Below are 22500 nucleotides of genomic sequence, written 5' to 3' on the forward strand. Positions count from 1 at the left end.
AATTGTTAAAGGGTCGAGTAGAATTTTATAAAAGCTTTCGAAACCTTCCCTGGGTTCATCTTCAGTCAAAATCATCTTGACGGAAGATGAAACCGGACAAGGAGAGTTTTTCTCCCAATTATAATTATTATTATCATCACTACTGTCAACAGTATTATTAGTTCCTCATTGGATGGGTCGATATCGTACTCGGCTAGCACTCTCCTAGGCCCGCGTTCGATTCTCCGGCCGGCCAATGAAGAATTAGAGGAATTTATTTCTGGTGATAGAAATTCATTTCTCGGTATAATGTGGTTCGGATTCCACAATAAGCTGTAGGTCCCGTTGCTAGGTAACCAACTGGTTCTTAGCCACATAAAATAAGTCTAATCCTTCGGACCAGCCCTCTCTAGGAGAGCTGTTAATCAGCTCCTCAGTGGTCTGGTTAAGCTAAGGTATCCTTAACTTAACGGTATTATTCCCTGTTTACCTCCATATAAATTAATTTTCATTCCCCTCTTGTCCTTTACACATCTTTATTTCAATTATGATATTCTCTGTTTATCAGTCGCCTTAGCTTAATATGTTTTTTGACTTTTGCCATTCTTCTCACCCTCCTACACTTATCAAGTTTCTCCACTTTTGTCTCTCTTTTCGTCTTTCTGCGTCGTCTTCCTATTTTTATCTTCGACTAATTATCTCTCTCTCATCTCCTTGGTCATCTTCCTTCTCATTTTTTATCACCTAAATTTTCTTCTTCTTCTTCCTCAACCTTTCACAACTTCTTTCCCTTCCATACCGTCATCTTTTCTTTTCTGCACCTGCGCTGATAACGTCAATTTCTCGCTCTTCTGTCGCTATTTTCTTCCGAACTTCTTTCCTTTCGACAGTTCATTTTTCTTCTGAGACTTCCTCTACTTTCGAAACTTCCGTTTTCTTCTAAAACTTCCTCTGTCGTCTAAAACATACCTTTCTTCCAAAAACAATCTGTCCTTTCGACGCTGTTTTCCTCCCAGAACTTCCTCTTCTTCTAAAACTTCCTCTTATTCCCAAACTTCAAAGTTTTTTTTCCAAAACTTTCTTCTGCCGAAACTTTCTCTTCTAGAGAGGATTCTTCAGAAATTTCCTTTCTCTTACGAAACTTCTTTCTTCTTCTGAAAGATATTTTTCTTTCAAAAACTTTTTTTTCTTCTCAAACTTCCTTCCCTTAAGAAACTCCTCCATCTAAAATTTTCTTTCCTTCCAAACTTCCTGTTTTCCAGATATCTGCTATTCGTCCAAAACTTCCTTCTCTTTTGAGAAATCCTCTTCCAAAACATGTTCTTCTAAGGCTAGAGGGCTGCAAATTGGTATGTTGATCAACCACCCTCCAATCATCAAACGTGCCAAATTGCAGCCCTCTAGCCTTAGAAGAACATATTTTATTTAAGGTTAAAGTTAGCCATAACCGTGCGTCTGGCACCGATATAGGTACCACAACACAGGCTACCACCGGACCGTGGCTGAGTTTCATGAACCGCGGCTGAAAGTTTCATACAGCATTATCCGCTTTACAGAAAACTCGATTGCGCCGGAGAGACTTCGGCGCATTTTTTACTTATTTCTCTTTATCACCTAAACCTCTTTTTCTTACTTTATCTCTTTTCTTACAAATAATAATAATAATAATAATAATAATAATAATAATAATAATAATAATAATAATAATAATAATAATAATAAAGTTGAAAGCATTCAATGCCGCAGATTCAGTTCTCAAATCGGAATCTGTGACCGTGGAATTTGTAACGCCAGATTACTTAAAATCAGTTATTCACCAACTGCTGACCAATGAGTGGCGTTCCGTCTTCCTTAGATGCCATTTTCATTTCTTCCTTGATTCTTCCTCATTCTCTTGTTCCCTCCGCATTCTCTCTCCCTTGCAGTGCTTCCTTCAAATATTCCCCTTTACCAAATGTCATCTCCTCACCTTTTTAGTTTTCTGAAAAGAAAACTATTGTGCCGGCTTTTTTCTGTCCGACCTCAGATCTTAAAAACTACTGAGGCTAGAGGGCTGCAAATTGGTATGTTGATCACCCACCCTCCAGTCATCAAACATGCCAAACTGCAGTCCTCTAGCCTCAGTAGTTTTTATTTTATTTCAGGTTAAATTTAGTAATAATCGTGCATCTGGCAACTATATTAGCCAGGCCACCAGCGGGCCGTGGTTAAAGTTTCACGGGCCGCGGCTCATACAGTATTATACCGAGACCACCGAAAGATAGATTTATTTTCGGTGGCCCTGATTATACGATGTACAGAAAACTCGACTGCGCCGAAGAAACTTCGGCACATTTAATACTTGTTTCTTTTGTTTCTTACGCTCCTTTGCCTCCATTTTCTTAATCTTCTTCTCCTACTTTTCTTCCTCCCCCTGATGGCTCTTCCTAATCCTCCTTTTGTTGCTCCTCCTCTTTCTCTTCCCCCTTCTCCTCATGTTTCTAATCCTCCCCTCCCACTTCTTCTCTTCCGGCTTTTCCCTAATCCTCCTCTTCCCCGTCTCCCTCCTGTTGTTAATCCTCATCCTCCTTCTTCTCTTCCCTCTCTTCCTCCTGTTTTGAATCCTCTTCCTTCTGCTCATCTTCTCTCTCTCCTCTTTCCTTCCTTCTATTTCTCACGTTGCTGATCTTTCTACTCCTCTTTCTTCTCCTGCTCCTCTTTTTCCTCCTCCTCCTACTCCTTCTTTTTCTTCTCCTTCTCCTCCTTCTTCTGCCCTCTCTCCTCTTCCTCTCTCCTTCTTCTCCTGCTCCTCTTTTTTTTCCTCCTCCCACTCCTTTTTTTCCTCCTCCTGCTCCTTTCTTCTTCTCCTCCTTCTGCCTTCTCTCCTCTTCTTCTGCCTCCTTCTCATCCTCCTCCTCCTCCCTCCTCCTCCTCCTGCCCTCTCTCCTCTTCCTGGCGAGGAGCTGGAGAGACTTGGCGTGGTGGCAGTGGCGATGGTGGAGGAGGTCTTAAAGCTTCACACTCCTTCTGAGCCACCCGGTGGGTGCCGCCGCCTGGCCAACCCCAAACCACTGCTTTCACCATCACTATTGTCCTCTTGGCCACTTCTATATAAACAGTGTCGGAGAGAGAGAGAGAGAGAGAGAGAGAGAGAGAGAGAGAGAGAGAGAGAGGATGGATGGTGGGGGGGTGGACTGAGCAGGCAGGGGTGTGGTGGCATCCTGTAAGACTCCTAAATGCTCCTCTACCTGTTCTCAAACACACCGTCTCTTAACTCTTTACCTGGCCCCTTAACCCCCTCCCCCCTTCCCCCCCCCAAACCACACCAACCAATTTCCATCCAAAATATCAGGATGGGGTTTCCCCCCTACTTGCTACAAAATACCTTTTTTTTTTTTCTGTCACCCGTCCGTTGCATCTTCAGCGCAAGCGCGCCTATGCGAATGAAATGACGTCATTCTTTCAATATCCCTACCGTTGTGAGGGAATCTCTCGGTTTATTCTATCACACTGTACATACGTGCGACAGAGAGAGAGAGAGAGAGAGAGAGAGAGAGAGAGAGAGAGAGAGAGAGAGAGAGAGAGAGAGAGGTATCGCTAATCTTTTAAAGTGGCCCGGCCATTAAGGGGCATTTGCTTCCTAACCCTTCTTTGTATGTATGTATGTATGTATGTATGTATGTATGTATGTCCGTATTTATGTTGTTATGTATGTATGTGTATATATATATAGATAGATAGATAGATAGATAGGACGACATGGACAGTTACAGATAATGGACACATTTATATATTTATATTTGTCAGTATTTATGAAGGCACAAATGTCACAAATATGCACGAATGGTATGTATACAAACTCAGCCATTTCCTCTCCATAAAACCCTCTACAAGCATAGCCTACTGGTTACTTCGTATTCTGAAACAATAAGTGAATAATCCCGGCAAGGGTAAACTATTACACAGCAAATACCCAGACACCATGATAGGCAGTGACTGGTGTCTCCCCTACCTCCATTTCTTCCCACAAAATACTCCCTTATTCCCTAAACTTTATAATTCCAAAACTTCTATGTAACATACTTCCATACTCCATTGTTCCATAATGCATATTTACATGTTTTCAAACACCCCTGTTACATACCCTAATATTTCCATACTTCCTAATATATAAATTTTTCATCGAGGCCCGAAGGGACTTGAGGAATTCCCTTTGTCTTCCTTCTTTCAGTTGCACAAATATTCCTCATTTCCAGCTTCCTTTCACACTTATCCTAATAGGACTGGGTTTTCCAATTCTTCAGATGTCCCCATGATAGCTGACACTATCATGTACTATTTTTCCCAGGGGAGCACGAAGGACATGTCCAAACCATCTCCATCTTCCCTTCATCTTTATTATTATTATTATTATTATTATTTATTATTATTATTATTATTATTATTATTATTATTATTATTATTATTATTATTATTATTCAGAAGACGAACCCTATTCGTGTGGAACAAGCCCACCAAAGGGGCCACTGACTTGCAATTCAAGCTTCCAAAGAATATGGAGCTCATTAGGAAGTAAGAGAAGGTAAAGGGAAATACAGAAGGAAGAGACCTCACTAGTGAAAAATAAAAAAATAAATTAATAAATAGATAGAAATGTATTCAAATGCAAGGAGAATAGCGTTAGGATAGTAATGCATTGCATCTTCGCTTGTACATTTGAAGTTCCAATTGTACACAGTCCAACGGTGCGAGGAATAAAAGGAACTTCTGTAACTTGCATTCAGATATTTCTCACTCCATCCTGCCATCTGACTCCTGATATTTTTATTACATCTTTATTCTCAATCCGGCTAAATAAAGATTCGATCTTTATCATGCAAGATTCATGTCAGTATGAACCATATTTTTCACTTCCAAAACCGCATGGCAGGCGAAGTCGTATTTTCGGAACTATAAAATCCCAGAATAAACGTCTAAGTGTTTTCATACTTCCAAGAAATCTAACGTACAAGACTTTATATTTCAATTCTCCCCAAATTCTATTATTACATACATCCAAAATTATATATTACCAGACTTCATCTTCCCATGCTTCCAAAGTTTTGAAGTAAAAGCTTCCATATTTTCATACATCCAAACGATTCCATTTCCCATAATAATAATAATTTATATCTAAAGAGTTCCAGCTTTTTTTCCGTCTGTAAACGCGAAGGCAATTACAATTACTCTAATATTTATCTTTCATTCGGTTTTTTCGGCCTTTCGGGAAAAACAGTGGACGTTTCATTGATAAAATGCTTTAATATTCCATTAACCTATTTTAATTAAAGCTAAATTATGCATAAGAAGTTGGTCAACCGAACCAATTAAAAATCAGAATAAATCTTCTGTAATTTGTCAATGATTTAGCTACTAATTTGATATCTAGACAACAAATGCAAGCATCCTGTGCTTGGGAAAAATTGTTTCTAGGATTTTGAAAAATTGTTTCAAGGATTTTGAAAAATTGTTTCTAGGATTTTGAAAAATTGTTTCAAGGATTCTCGAAAATTGTTTCTATGATTTTGAAAAATTGTTTCTAGGATTCTGGAAAATGGTTTCTAGGATTTTGAACATTGTTTCAAGGATTTTCGAAAATTGTTTCTATGATTTTGAAAAATTCTTTCCAGGGTTTTCGAAAATTGTGTCTAGGATTTTGAAAAATTCTTTCCAGTATTTTCGAAAATTGTTTCTAGGATTTTGAAAAATTGTTTCAAGGGTTTTCGAAAATTCTTTCTATGATTTTGAAAAATTGCTTCAAGGATTTTGAAAATTTGTTTCTAAGATTTTGAAGAATTGTTTCTAGGATTCTGAAAAATTGTTTCTAAGATTTTGGATAATTGTTTCAAGGTTTTTGAAAAACTGTTTCAAGGATTTTGGAAAATTGTTTGTATGATTGTGGAAAATTGTTTTTAGGATTTTCAGAGATTGTTTCAAGAATTTTGGAAAACTTTTTCTAGGATTGTGAAAAATTGTTTCAAGGATTTTGGAAAATTGTTTGTATGATTGTGGAAAATTGTTTTTAGGATTTTCAAAGATTGTTTCAAGGATTTTGAAAAAATTTTTCTAGGATTGTGAAAAATTATTTCAAGGATTTTGAAAAACTTCTAGGATTTTGAATTGTTGCAAGGATTTTGAAAAACTTTTAAGCTTTTGAAAAATTTTTTCAAGGATTTGGAAAATTTGTTTCAAGAATTTTGAAAATTTTTTTCTAAGATTTTGAAAATTGTTTCACGGACCTTGAAAAATTGTTTCTAGGATTTTGAAAAATTACTTCAAGGATTTTGAAAAATTGTTTCTAGGATTTTGAAAAATTGTTTCAAGTTTTTTGAAAAATTGTTTCAAGTTTTTTGAAAAACTGTTTCAAGGATTTTGAAAAATTTTTTCTAGGGTTCTGAAAAATTATTTCAGGGATTTTGAAAAACTTTTTCTAGGATTTTGAAAAACTGTTTCAAGGATTTTGAAAAACAGTTTCAAGGATTTTGAAAAATTGTTTCAAGGATTCTGACAATTGTTTCAAGGATTTTGAAAAATTATTTCAAGGATTTAGAAATATTGTTTCAAGGATTTAGAAAAATTGTTTCAAGGATTTGGGAAAATTGTTTCAAGGATTTGGAAAAATGGTTTCTAGGATTTTGAAAAATCAATTTATAGACTTTTTGCTATTTTTGTCACAATATCTTATGTCAATGTTCTCCACAATTAGTGCTATTGTGCTGTGAAAGATTTCAATTTTATACTTTACATCAAAAGAAGTTGCATACCTGTATTCTTATATAATACTTTATATTATTAATCTACGCAACATCTCGTGCACTCATCTTGCTGATAATTTCTTATTATATTATGTGATAGAGAACATTTTAACTTTATTATTTTATATCCTCATATTATTCTGTGAATCCTTTCGTATCAACACATTTAATTCTTTTTGCAAATGTTCGAAGTCTACTTATATTTTTATAAAAAATTTTAAAGCATTTGATGTCAGTCTTTGAATGTTTTCATTGAACTTAGAATCGAAAGTGTGTTTAATCGATCCAGTATATGGCGTTATGCATCAGCATTTTGAACATTCATGTTCAGCATCCTCCTCCTCCTCTCTCTCTCTCTCTCTCTCTCTCTCTCTCTCTCTCTCTCTCTCTCATAATGGTGAATTTATTTTGTCTCCCTCAACCCTATCCGTTCTTATGAATATCAGTAACAAATATCAACTTCCTCTTGATGCTGCTGGTTCTATCAATCATTATTATTACTTTCATTATTATTATTATTATTATTATTATTATTATTATTATTATTATTCTAATTGTTGTTGCTGTTGTCGTAATCTCTATCATGACTGTCGCTATCATTACGATTCAACATGGGCAAGGATGCATTTGGAACAAGGACAAAAATCCATTCCTTTTCGAAGTCATCTCCAAAAGAAAGCAAAAATATCTAAATAAAGAAAGTAATAAGGGAAACGACGTAGGGTAAAAATTAGATTGACAAACATGATCGAATGCCAACAGCATTTGAGAACCGAGCCAAGAACGACGAGCAGCGAATGAGGAAAACAGACAATATCTCTGTCGATGTCCACGTAAGGAGGGAATAGGGGGTGGGGGTGGGGTCGGGGAGTCGGGAGGGTGGCCTACAAACACGAGGGCACGGGTGTAAACCTAACTTGCCCTCGCCGGAGGTAGCGAGAGAATTGAAAAGAAGGGCTGACATGTTCAAGGACTATTCAACCTTAGCGGATTCGGAAAACAAATGTTGTCTGTCAGCTCCCTTACAAGTGCTGTCTGCGCCTGCTGCTTCACGCGCTTAGCCAATACGAAAGGAAGAAGAAGAAGAAGAAGAAGAAGAAGAAGAAGAAGAAGAAGAAGAAGAAGAATGCACGACACTGAAAGTACCTTGAAGGCTGGCTGGAACACTACGGTGTTAATCTTGTCTGTCAGGTAATATTCACTCACTGGCAACTATTTTTATAAAGTTTCCAGTTAGCGATTTATAGCTTTTTTTTTACCGAAGGGAAATGTAACGAAAGCAACAATAATGGTAAAAAAAAAAAGCTTTATTAAAAACTACACCTAATCTCCAAAGCACATTGGTGGATAGTAATGATGAAAAGCCACAAATCTCTGATTGAAAATAACGAACAATTATGATTGCCAAGATATTATATGTAACGGAATATACAGTGTATCCTCACACATAAATATGTATATCAATCAATACGTACATTGCATATAGTGTATACAATTACGTATAGTGTATACGAAAATACGTGGAAGAGCTCAAAATTATACTAAGAGACAGAAATGCTAAAAATAATAACAGCGGTAGAAGGGGTGTGTATGTGTCTACGGATGAATGCAGAGAGAGAGAGAGAGAGAGAGAGAGAGAGAGAGAGAGAGAGAGAGAGAGATGTGGCACATATGCAATCCACCAGTTTCTCCAGCACTCGGGAGGACGATACAAGTGGCAACGTCTCATGACGTCATGAGCTCTCACGCACTTTCTTCATGACGTAGATTTTGTGAGCACGTTTGTGCGGGAATATATTCGATAATATCATCTACGATTCCTTGTTTTGAGGAACAATGTCATCTGGATTATTTTTTGTGCAAAGAGAGAGGAGGGGGGTGGAAGGAGATTGGGAGAGGTGGGGAAGGGGGCCAAGTAGCCATTTCATTTCGGGATTATCGATAATTCCTCGATAAAACAGCGTTGCCTCGCCATGCAACTGCAGAGTGCCTCCGTCGGCGCCCCAGAGGATCATGGCAAAGCTAACAATAATAATGTTAACAACAATAATAATAATAATAAGAAGAAGAAAGATAATAATAAGAAGAAACCGTTATGAGATTATTGATGATATTATTAGTAACCATATCATATACATATATATATATATATATATATATATATATATATAATAAATATATATATATATATATATATATATATATATATATATATATATATATATATATATATATATATATATATATATATATATATATACATATATATATATAAATATATATATATATATATATATATATATATATATATATATATATATATATATATATATAGATACAACTACCAAAATCAAAGTGAAACGAATGACATGAATAACAAAGTAAATGGATAAAAGAATAAAAAATGCATGCATATATCCACAAAGCTCGGGAAAAACTCTGCTTAATATGTGCTTGATTTCAAGGGAATACAAATTTCGCTCGTTCGCTTGTTTCGTGAAAACTCTCTAACTCTCCGTCTATCGACCTATACAAATCTCTTAGTGATTCGTTATATAACACTTCGTCAAAATAACTGATTTCAGAAAAGTTTGCACAGACAAAAAGGCCATTTTTAGTTTTCCAAAATCTGTTTGTGTAACGATACGGAGGGACCGTTTAAGTTGAAGAATTGCCTGTGCTTAATATCTAAACAAAAGGAGGTTTTATTGGCGCCTGCATTTGTCAGATAGTGAAGGTTCTTAGTATTTCAATAATAATAATAATAATAATAATAATAATAATAATAATAATAATAATAATAATAAAATATTAAGCAACGCTGGTATACTGGTACTAAAAGCAGTAGTAGTAATGTTCTACTATTCACATAAATAAAAATGGAAGTAACAGATGCTGTGAATGAGGTGAATATAAAAAAGAATAAATACGACAAACATAAATATGGGAATGAGCCAAATAAGCAAAACCGGAAAAAAAAATTTTTAAAACTATAAACAGAAGAATGAAAAGAGAAACTACGGTAAGAATGAATGAAAGAGGTGAAAATAAAAAGAAAAACTAAGAATGCGCAACAGACGGGAGAAAAATGAATTCAAACGAACGAAAGACGGGAAAAAGGGAAAAAAATTAGCCAAGATAGGAATGAAATACGGACACCGAGGAAAAGCAAATAAAAAATGAACGAAAAACTAAAAGGACAGAAATATAAGAATGTACGAAAATAAAAGAAAAATAGGAAGGTTTTTTCTTAATCAAGGCAAACCCTGTCTTAAAATAACCCCTGGACTGTGAAAGGGGGGGTGGGGAAGGGACGGCTAAGGGTATGGGGAGGGGGAGTATAAACCCTCTAATCAGCATAGAGAGAGAGAGAGAGAGAGAGAGAGAGAGAGAGAGAGAGAGAGAGAGAGAGAGAGAGAGAGAGAGACTTTAACTTCTGAAGAGGCCGAGAAAAAAATTCATTCTGCTTAATTTTTTTTGTTTTTGTTTTTGTTTTTAGTGTTCTTGGAAGGGTTGTTTTAGTTCTGATTTTGTTGTTGTTGTTGTTGTTGTTGCTTGCAACGATTGTTGTTGTCCTTGATCATTCAGATTTCTGTCTTTGTTAGTCTTCCTGGAACTGAAATTGTGTGTTTTTGTATTCACGTCAACAGCCTTCTCAATAATAATAATAATAATAATAATAATAATAATAATAATAATAATAATAATAATGGTTTCTTGAAGCATTGCACATCATGGGAAAAAGCCAGGCATAAATAATAATAATAATAATAATAATAATTTCTTACAAATTGACTTGTGCTTCCGGTTCTCAGGAAGTCTTGTGGCATAAGCTTGCTTGCTTTATGTCCTTGCACATTACTGCATGCAACTCACCGCAGTCGAACAATTGCTAGGTACATAATTTAATGTTCAGTTCAACGGGGACAAAAGGGATTTTTCTAGAGAAATTGCCTGAGTTTTTACACGTCCAACACCTTCATCACCCACATGAGATCGATCTTGGGTGGGGGGGGAGAGAGAGAGAGAGAGAGAGAGAGAGAGAGAGAGAGAGAGAGAGAGAGAGAGAGAGAGAGAGATATAGATGATATACATATATAATATATATAAATTATATATATACACAGAGAAAATATATATATATATATATATATATATATATATATATATATATATATATATATATATATATATATATATATATATATAGGAGAGAGAGAGAGAGAGAGAGAGGGGGAACTGCATTGTCTACTCACCATGTGAGGTGGCAAGGCGTCATCGTGGGCTGATAGATAATAAAACTCCGGTTCATCGTCCAGGGAGCAGCATTCAGATCTACCACCACCTGTAAAGGAGAACTCAAGTTAATAATAATAATAATAATAATAATAATAATAATAATAATAATAATAATAATAATAATAATAATAATAATAATAATGATTATTATTATTATACTATAAGATTTGAGCATTGATTTTCTCCGTTGTCAGGTAACTGTAAAATATTTTTAGTACTCTAATAACACTTGCATCAATGACATCAATAATAATAATAATAATAATAATCATAATAATAATAATAATTAATAATAATAATTAAATTAAAAGATTTGGGCATTTATTTTCGCCGTTGTCAGGTAACTGTAAAATATTTTCGGTGCATTAATAACACTTTTATCAGTAACATCAATATAATAATAATAATAATAATAATAATAATAATAATAATAATAATAATAATAATAATAATAATTAATAATCTATAAGATTTGAGCATTTATTTTCTCCGCTGTCAGATAATTGTAAAACATCTTTGTGCACTAATAACATTTGTATGAATAACATCAATATAATAATAATAATAATAATAATAATAATAATAATAATAATAATAATAATAAAATGTATTATAAATGTATTATAACATTTGAGCTTTGTCAGGTGATTTCAAAATATTTTTATATACTGATCACAGCTGTAGCAGTAACATCAATGAAAAAACAACAGCAACAATAATATTGAAATCTATTGCTGATTTTATTTCCATTTTAAGTATGCAGTCAATTGTAAAGTATTTATGCTGCAACAGAAACAACAATAACGTGGGACATGATAATCAAAATCGTGTAGTGTTCTGTGGGACCTAAGAGCTGGAAGTTCATGGCTTACAGTTTGGTCAATTGACTATGCTTTTATTTTTGTCCATACGAACAAACGCCCAGTTATAAATTTCTACACATTTTCTATACATTTCATTATTGACTACACAACTCATAAACTTAGAGATGTATATCAAACCTTTTCACTAACAATGTGCACACAAATGCATGAAAACTTTTCTCTGTTTATATATATAAATACACAGAAATGTGTTACTGAACACACCACACACACATACACGCACACAACACACAAACACACATACATACACGCACACACACACACACACACACACACACACACACACACACATATATATATATATATATATATATATATATATATATATATATATATATATATATATTTATATATATATAATATTTGACTCACATCGGGATCGAACCTCAGTCTCTCAAATGAAAGGCCAGGGCGCTACCAATTGGCCCACACATGTCATATAAGAAGTTAGACCCTAAATACTTCTGTACCTGAGGGTATTTCAAGGGCAGGCTGCTGCCTAACATACCAGCGAATTTTACCCAACTTCCCGACCCACCAGTGAGTCAATTGGTAGTATTTCAATCGAATTAGCCATTCAGGGTGAATATCGTGAACTAATGAACATGAGCACGTGTTTCACAAAAATATCCATGCTGAATGGGTAATTCGAATGAAATACTGCCAACTAACTCACTGGTGGGTCGACAAGCTGGGTAAAATTCGCTTGTATCTTAGGCGGCAGCCTGCCCAAGAAAAACCACAGATACAGAAATACTCAGGTTCCAGTTTCTTATGTGACCTCTCTGGGTCAATTGGTAGCGCCCTGACCATTCATTTGAGAGACTGGGGTCCGATCCCGGTATGAGTCAGGAATTTATTTCTGTGAAACACGTGCTCATTTGTTCCATATAATATATATATATATATATATATATATATATATATATATATATATATATATATATGTGTGTGTGTGTGTGTGTGTGTGTGTATGTATGTACATGTATATTTATATATGGATATATAATATACAGTATAAATACAGTATATATATATATATATATATATATATATATATATATATATATTACATATATTCGTATAAAGGTATATACAATAGATAAACAGTTTCAAATTAAATCTTGTGATTGAGGCTTTTCTGACAAATTCACTGGAACATATATATTTGGTGAATAAAAGAATGGAACTGGACGCATTTCAGAATGTAAACATAAATACATCGTACACTCACACATACTGTACATACACACATATAAGGACGCAGCTAAATGCCAAGCAATAATACCCCAGCTTACAGAATTCAACAATTTCTGCGCTAATTTTAGCGGGACACCCAAATCCCAACATCCTTAAGGGCCAACATTTTCGTCTTAAGGAAATACAAAGCTTTTTCATGTCAGCTGTAACGGGCACTTGTCCAAATTAATGGGCATTCGTCAGCCAAATTAATGGGTATTCATTGTCCGAATTAACGGATATTCGTTGTCCGAATCAATGGGTATTCGTCTTCCGCATGAATGGGTATTCGTCATCCGAATTAATGGGTATTCGTTGTCCGAATTAATGGGTATTCGTCATCCGAAATAATGGGCATTCGTCATCCGGGTTAATGGGTATTCATTGTCCGAATTAACGGATATTCGTTGTCCGAATCAATGGGTATTCGTCATCCGCATGAATGGGTATTAGTCATCCGAATTAATGGGTATTCGTTGTCCGAATTAATGGGTATTCGTCGTCCGAAATAATGGGCATTCGTCATCCGAGTTAATGGGTATTCGATGTCCGAATTAATGGGCATTCGTCGTCCGAATTAATGGGTATTCATTGTCCGAATTAATGGGTATTCATCGTCCGAATTAATGGGTATTTGTTGTCCGAATTAATGCGTATTCGTTGTCCGAAATAATGGGCATTCGTCGTCCGAATTAATCCGTATTCGTCACCCGAATCAATGGGTATTCTTTGTCCGAATTAATGGGTATTCGTTGTCCGAATTAATGCGTATTCGTTGTCCGAATCAATGGGTATTCATTAACCGAATTAATGCGCAATCGCCATCCGAATTAATCCGTATTCGTCGTCAGAATTAATGGGCATTCGTTGTCCGAATTAATGGGTATTCGTCGTCCGAATTAATCCGTATTCGTCGTCCGAATTAATCCGTATTCGTTGTCCGAATCAGTGGATATTCGTTGTCCGAATTAATGGGTATTTGTCGTCCGAATCAATGGGTATTCGTTGTCCGAATCAATGGGTATTCGTTGTCAGAAATAATGGGTATTCGTTGTCCGAATTAATGGGTATTCATTGTCCGAATCAATGGGTATTCGTTGTCCGAAATAATGGGTATTCGTTGTCCGAATTAATGGGTATTCATTGTCTGAAGCAATGGGTATTCGTCGTGCGAATTAATACGCATTTGTCGTCCGGATTAATGCGTATTCTTCGTCTGAGTTAATAATCAATCGTCGTCCAATTTAATGAGTATTCGTCGTCCGAATGAATGCGTATTCGTTGAAGAATTAATGAGCAATCGTCTACGAATTAATGCGTGTTCGTCGTCCAAATTATTGCGCATTCGTCGAACGGATGAATGCGCATTCTTCGCCTTAAATAATCCGTATTCGTCGTTCGAATGAATGAGTATTCGTCGTTCGAATTAATAGGTATTCGCTGTCCCAATTAATGGGTATTCGTCTTACGAATTAGTGCGTATTCATCGTCCCAACTGACAGTAACTCATCATTCCCGATAAGCGAGGTATTCGTTGTCCACACTGGCAAGAAATACTTCGTCCTAATCAATGGGTGTATTCATTTTGCAAATTACGGGAAATACTCTGCCAAAATTAAAATGATATTTGTTGCCAGAATTAACGGAAAATACTTGTCCAAATGAGTATTGTCTTCAACTGGAGATGGACTCACTGTGAGAATTAACAGGCTCAACTTGTCCAAAAAAAAAAAAAAAAAAAACACACACAAACACATTATCGGGGCTTCTGCGAACCATGTCAGAACACAGCAGTCAATGGCCCTGCATTAAAGGGGGATTAAGAAATACGAATTTAGCTGTGATTCGGGAAATCAGAGGAGGAAGGGACCAGAGAACTTGGCCTGTCCGGTCTTCTGGGAAGTTGACACTCGCAAATAAACAGAGACCCTGAGAAGTGTTGCTTACCTCGGATCGGTGAATGTATGAACACCATTGCATAAACAGAGACTAGCAGACTGTGAAGACTTTGGAATCACGAGCAATACGCAACAGAGAGAGAGAGAGAGAGAGAGAGAGAGAGAGAGAGAGAGAGAGAGAGAGAGAGAGAGAGAGAGAGACGAAGGAATGGCATTCACCCAAAATAGCCAATAAGAAAGCTGTCACTCCGGAGCGAGAAGAATGAAAACACAATGCGATCGGTCGATGCCAAAACATCAACTGGAGGGGAAGGAATGAGAGAGAGAGAGAGAGAGAGAGAGAGAGAGAGAGAGAGAGAGAGAGAGAGAGAGAGAGAGAGATAGCCATTGCAAATATTCCAAAGTGAAAATAGAATCAAAATCGCACCGAATGGTCATAGACAGCAAACCACCACCACCACGTTGCTTCCCAGCATGGGAAAGGGGTTATAGATCAAAGGTCACCTCCGCTCTATGCATGGGGTCAAGAAGTGGGTCAAGAATATGCATTATTAGGGTAAAACGAGGCCCCCTCCGTTTCGTCTATTAATAACGCAAGACTAAATGAACGCAAGGGTCACGGCCAATAAAGGGATCAGGGACGCTAAGAGACGGTGAGCGAAGGTGGGGTGGTAGTGGGGGGGGGGAGGAAGGGGGAGGAGGCGGGAGGATTCACATAGAGAGAGAGAGAGGCTACGGCAGCAGTCCGGGTAAGGCATACAAATAACTGCATTATTTTTGCTCATCTCTCACTCTCTCTTTCCCTCTCTTTCTCTCTCACTCCCTCTGTGTGTGTGTGTGTGGTGTGTTTTAAAACGAACGCGCGCACACACACATAGTTTGTATACATTTCCTGGCAATATTTTGATATGAATATTTTTGTTAAAAGTATAAAGCTGGAACTCGTAATTTGCTATGTCATGTTATACATTATAGAGTCATAATATTTTTACCTTATACATAATAATAATAATAATAATAATAATAATAATAATAATAATAATAATAATAATAATAATAATAATAATAATAATAATAATAATGTACGTGCGAAAAAATAATTATTCTCAGACCGACACTGAAACATTAGACAGCTAACGCATTGTCTTCTCTCATAACAGCAATAATAAATAACAATTATACCATAATGTTTTCAGTCCTCATCAGAATACTCATATCCGTGGTAAACTAGAATCTGAAGGGCCGAAGATAACTTGTAAATGTTCAAGGGAGGAAATAGCGTACTGTTCAACCTCGGAGGAAGTGACAGTCCATTCTGCTTCTTGAAAGAAGGAAGGGTATGAGTCAGAAAAACAGAGTAATGAAGAGAATTTCAAAGACACCAAAACAAACAGTCATGATCAAAACGTCAAAACTCGTCCCAATCATAAAGAGACGATAATGAAGCTCCTCTTGAAAGTCTTCATCGTTGTAATTAAAGAGAGTTATCAGAACGGCATAACTTCATCAATTAACCACTATACAGCATCTCGCAGGACGTCCCCGGCGGATACAGGTGGCGTTCGATAACATTCCAAAAGACGAAAATATCAAGGCCAGACGACGGCGGGCGGCGTTCTCTTCCTTCGGTTACTGCGCATGAAACAGCAACACTTCACAAAATGTGGAATGTCACTGGATATACAGTATTACACACACACACACACACACACATATACACACACACACATATATATATATATATATATATATATATATATATATATATATATATATATATATATATATATAATATAAATAATATATATATATACACAATATTCATATATGTATATACACAATATACATATATGTATATAAAACTAAGTTATACATATATATACATGTGTGTGTATATAAATACCAGGCTCGTGCACACTTTCTTGACCCCAAGGAATTCTGACACCCATTACACTCGGGCTGTAGGCTGGTAGCAATCCACGAACTTAGTAAACATGAGACGAGCGCTACATCACTTAACATGGAGCCTATTTTGCCTGATAGCCGCACACACACACACACATACACACATATGTATATGTATATACATATATATATATGTGTGTGTGTGTATTATATTATATTAATGAAAAATATACGAAAATTATATGACAAACAGAGGACTACATATAATTAAACATACTTGATATAAATTTGGCGTGAATCCATTGGACTTATTCAAGCTTGCCTAAAAGGTTACCGATAATTTCATTTTACTTCTAAAACTACATTTTCGGCTGGTTTCTGTACAGCAGCTGTTTTGTGCTTTGCATTAAAGTTAATGATAATCGAAAGTTTCAAAAGAAGTGACTGAAAAGTAAATATATATATATATATATATACATAATCTGCTTGCATAAAAGGCATAAAAGGACTCTCTCTCTCTCTCTCTCTCTCTCTCTCTCTCTCTCTCTCTCTCTCTCTCTCTCTCTCTCTCTCATTGCCTATGCCTGGCCTTCACTTAGGGAGATGTTTGTATCTGGCCATAAAATAGGGCAGGAGAGGAAAAGGGTACAGCAGTAAATGAAGTCTGGGTTGTGGATACCGTAGACTTTATCCATACAATCAACTCCGGCCGTCCCGTGCCTCAGATGTAAAGGATCCTTTTTATTGGCTGCCTTAGGCATTCCCTTCGATACCCGACGTTTTATGTCCTTGGAATTTTCCTCGCGAAGATACGCACTGGCAAAGATTGGCATATAAAATAAGCAAATAAATAAAAACGTATCAGCAGAGTGTATGACGTCGAGCACGTGTCCTTCATCGCTATTCTGATAAAAAAAATTTTTACAATGATATTTATTATTATTATTATTATTATTATTATTATTATTATTATTATTATTATTATTATTATTATTATTAACAGTTCACGTGCCAAAAGTCATGATTCATAGTTGGGTCGTTTTTATACAAAAGTTATTATTATTATTATAATAATTATTATTATATTATTATTATTATTATTATTATTATAATTATTATTATTATTATTATTGTTGTTGTTGTTGGTTGTTTGTTGTTGTTGTCGTTCTCGTTGTTACCCTAAGGCGTGAACCAAGGAATAAGAAACGATCTAGATAATTACTTTCTGTGATGCCTAACACATGTCTATTTTTACAAATTTTGTGTTTTCTACTATTACCCCTACTATATCAGAGCTATTCATTTTTTCTCACAATCTGATATCCTCTTCTTTAGCAGCCAGCTGGGAAAGTCAGTGACATTTAACATGTGTACTGTTAATAATAATAATAATAATAATAATAATAATAATAATAATAATAATAATAATAATAATAAATAATAACTTTTGTATAAAAAACGACCCAGCTATGAATCATGGCTTTTGGCACGTGCACTGTTAATAATAATAATAATAATAATAATAATAATAATAATAATAATAATAATAACAGGTTATTTATTTCTCTGAAATTGAACATCTACTTATGTATAAAAAAAGACCCAACTATGAATCTTAAATTTCCCCCCAAAGGTTTTTCGCAGTTCTTGATATCTAAAGAAATTCGGGGTCATAGTTCCCCCTCAAGAAGAACACGAGTGCAAGCTTTTAGTATAATTTGTAATAAAATTAACTTTTTAGGTAACAGTTTATTACCTACGAAGAGGATGTCTTTTATAATCGATCTAGTTAAACGAATAGAAGAGGACGAGTCGGTAGTTCTTGGCTAGCACTCTGCTAGGCCCGAGTTCGAGTCTCCAGCTGGCCAATGAAGAATTAGAGGAATTTATTTCTGGTGATAGAAATTCATTTCTCGTCATAATGTGGTACGGATTCCACAATAAGCTGTAGGTCCCGTTGCTAGGTAACCAATTGGTTCTTAGCCACGCAAAATAAGTCTAATCCTTCGGGCCAGCCCTAGGAGAGCTGTTAATCAGCTCAGTGGTCTGGTTAAACTATGGTATACATATGGGTAGGCAGTGAAGTCTGATGCCCAAATGTCAACATTTTGCAGTGTGAGGAATGACTCGCCTATCGCAGGAGCCTGTACGCTGCTCTACTGATGCAAACTACTTCCTCTATGGCCAAAGTGACTGGAGCTCTACCGCCCTTCAAAAGACCAACTGGTTTTTCCCAGATGTTAATGAGGAAAACTTCACGCGATGACGCGCAAGAGAAGTTGCTGAAGGACTAACTTAGCCTTGGTTGTGGAATTGAATTGAAATATAGAATTTAGGTCGAATGGTGTTAAAACAATTATTAGGAGACTGTGGAAAGTAAGATGGAAGAAAGAATATGAACGGAGGTAAAGTAAAATGGATGAAAGAGGTTACAGCAAGGGGCTGAATGGACGCTACAAGGAACATTATGTAATGCCTACAGCGAACCGTGTGTGTATATGTGTATCTATATATATATATATATATATATATATATATATATATATATATATATATATATATATATATATATATATATATATATATATATATGAGAGAGATAGAGAGAGAGAGAGAGAGCTTCATGAAAACCTGTAATATAACATCTTGAGGCTCTACCAAAATAAAAAGGTGTAATTAAAAATATGTATTTCTATATATCATATATTGCACCAAATACATATTTGGTGCAATATATTGCCGTCATATATTGCACCAGTTTCCATTTTTATTTTCAGCTGATTCAGAGGTGAAGTCTCAATGCTTGTTACGATAATGTCAAGCATGCAAATCCATGCATGACTTACATTTTGTTTACAATATGGGATAACAGATAAGGGATGAGATTAAGCCTGTTTATGCAAAAAAATCCTTTACAATTTTGCCGCATCTCTATCCCACAATTTTATTACCCGGACACAATGAGTAATTCTCCTATACTGACATTCCACTGCGCCTACTGAGCACCTCTGTCCCTAAAGTTGCCTTTCCTGGTGGTCTCTAGGTATTTTTCCATTGTGGCTTCATTCGTTAGACTCCTCTGAATTTTTAAGTCCATAAAATGACCTTTCTTGGCATTCACTGAGTATTTCCTCCATACATTACCATTTCTCAGCATCCTCTGAACATCTCAGCACGAAGCCTTCATAAATTGCTTCCTTAAGGATCAGAACTCTCGCATTCGAGGACTCAACATTAACCCCGACTCTTAACTAAGATTAGCGGTCTGATGAAAGCAGCAGTGGGCTATGATGGGGCCCAACAGCCAAAAGAGCAAATAGAGCTCATCCTAGGAGCAGGTCACATCCAGAGAAGCAAGACTAGAAGCACCAAAAGCATACTGGTCAGCAGTAAAACCATGACTGTGGCAGCAAAGAACCAGTAGAAGCAGTGAAAGCGTGAGAAACAACAGCAAAGAAGGTGAAGGTACGGAAGAAAAATTGATGAGAAAAGGAAGAGACAACGAATGAGTGACATCATCCAAGTAAGGATGAAGAGGAAGCTCAAGTCTCCCCCCCCTCTCTCTCTCTCTCTCTCTCTCTCTCTCTCTCTCTCTCTCTTAATGTACTTGAAAATGTCCTCAACCAGAAAGCAGCGGAGAAATCTTGCCTTCTTACTGCCTTCGTCTTCCCCATTTGGACACTTTCATCTCTCTCTCTCTCTCTCTCTCTCTCTCTCTCTCTCTCTCTCTCTCTCTCTCTCTCTCTCAGCTCCATGACCTGACCCCAATTAAGGTCCAACTGATCAGGATGACCAATCAGCATGATCAAAAGAACCCCGCCTCTTTCTCTCTCCCTCTCTCTCTCTCTCTCTCTTTCCCTCTCGTAAATGTTCATTTTGCATATATTTTACAAATCTTCTATATTTACATCTGCATTATTTTTAATTACGCCTTTTTATCTTGGTAAAGCCTCACGATGTTACATTTCAGGTTTTCAGGAATCTCTCTCTCTCTCTCTCTCTCTCTCTCTCTCTCTATATATATATATATATATATATATATATATATATATATATATATATATATATATATACTGTATACATACACACACACATATATATACTTACATATACATACATATATATATATATATATATATATATATATATATATATATATATATATATATATATATATATATACTATAATTTTTTCCCTAACATGGTTGTCTCAGATATATAGCAAATTACTTCAATTTTGGATCAAGGAAGAAAACAATATGCCACTCACCTCACGTACTACAGTGCTTTCGGAATAATAAGGCTCTTCTATTAGAGTCCATCTTTCACAAAATTATCCAACACTCTCTTGTTCTCAGTCTCTCCTTTCTTCCCAAATCTTCCATGTTCATTTATTTTGATAAAAATTTTTTCTTTCATTCTCTCCATGCGACCAGACCATCTTTAAACACGACAGGTGATTATTTCATCTACAATCATCTTTATATGACAGAAGAGTAAAAGAATAGTCACATTCAAAGTAATTCCTGTAGACTATCAGGTACACGAAAAGAATCCATTCACAGCATAAATCAGTAAAACAGCTGGTACTTAAGGGCGGACTTAGACTGGATAAAGCTGAACAACAAGAGGGGAGACAGATGAACTATGCCTCCCCTTCTCACTCGCCAAAGCTACGCAAGGAGAGAAAATACTAAAAATAAAAATTCAATCAGCCCCAGTGACTAGATGGAATGGACTGCACAGGGGAGCTTACACTCCTCTTGAACTTCATCCGCCCTTGTGGCTCTCAAGGGTTAAATCCACAGAAAGAAATATTTTACGCAGCATATTTGTTTACTATACATTGTCTATATGTATATAAATATATATATGTGTAAATATACATAAGTGTGTGTGTATATATACATATATATCTCGTTATATATAAATATATATCTTTAAATATAAAATATATATCTATATATAATTAATATATATATATATATATATATATATATATATATATATATATATATATATATATATATATATATATATATATATATAGTTGTGCCCTCTTTATCTCACATGTCAACAATAATTGTAAGTCAACTACGGACGGAAATGGGGAATTTTAGGCACCTTCCAGAAGGAATCCATCGCACTTCTGCTGACTGCAGCAGTTAAGTGACTACCTGGTTGTCAGTCGACATGTGGTAAGCATCATCATGGCTGACAACCAGAAGACCAACGCCTTCTGGAGCCAGGCTCTTTCCGGGATAAGACTATAGATATTATTTATATATTATTATTATTACTATATATATACATAAATAAATATATTATAAATATACATACATATATATATATATATATGTAAAATGTATGTATAGATATATATAATTATATATATATAATATATATATATATATATGTTCATAAATATAAAATGTTGAAAAAGATTAGATAAATGAAAATTATAAGAAACTGACAGCTAAATGAAAAATTAAGGCAGTGCTGTAAATACTTTCTCCAAGGGGA

General features: G+C 35.4%; 1 protein-coding gene across 1 annotated transcript in view; it reads right to left on the reverse strand.

Moving 5' to 3' along the window:
- The window catches only part of LOC136828003 (uncharacterized), a 244466-nt gene that overhangs the window by 64999 nt on the left and 156967 nt on the right, over positions 1 to 22500 (reverse strand). Inside the window, 2 exon segments of the mRNA XM_067085615.1 lie at positions 11009 to 11070; positions 11073 to 11097. Of these exon segments, the coding sequence (XP_066941716.1) occupies positions 11009 to 11070; positions 11073 to 11097 (87 nt within the window).

Source organism: Macrobrachium rosenbergii, chromosome 42 (assembly GCF_040412425.1).
Source record: "Macrobrachium rosenbergii isolate ZJJX-2024 chromosome 42, ASM4041242v1, whole genome shotgun sequence".
Lineage (NCBI taxonomy): Eukaryota > Metazoa > Arthropoda > Malacostraca > Decapoda > Palaemonidae > Macrobrachium > Macrobrachium rosenbergii.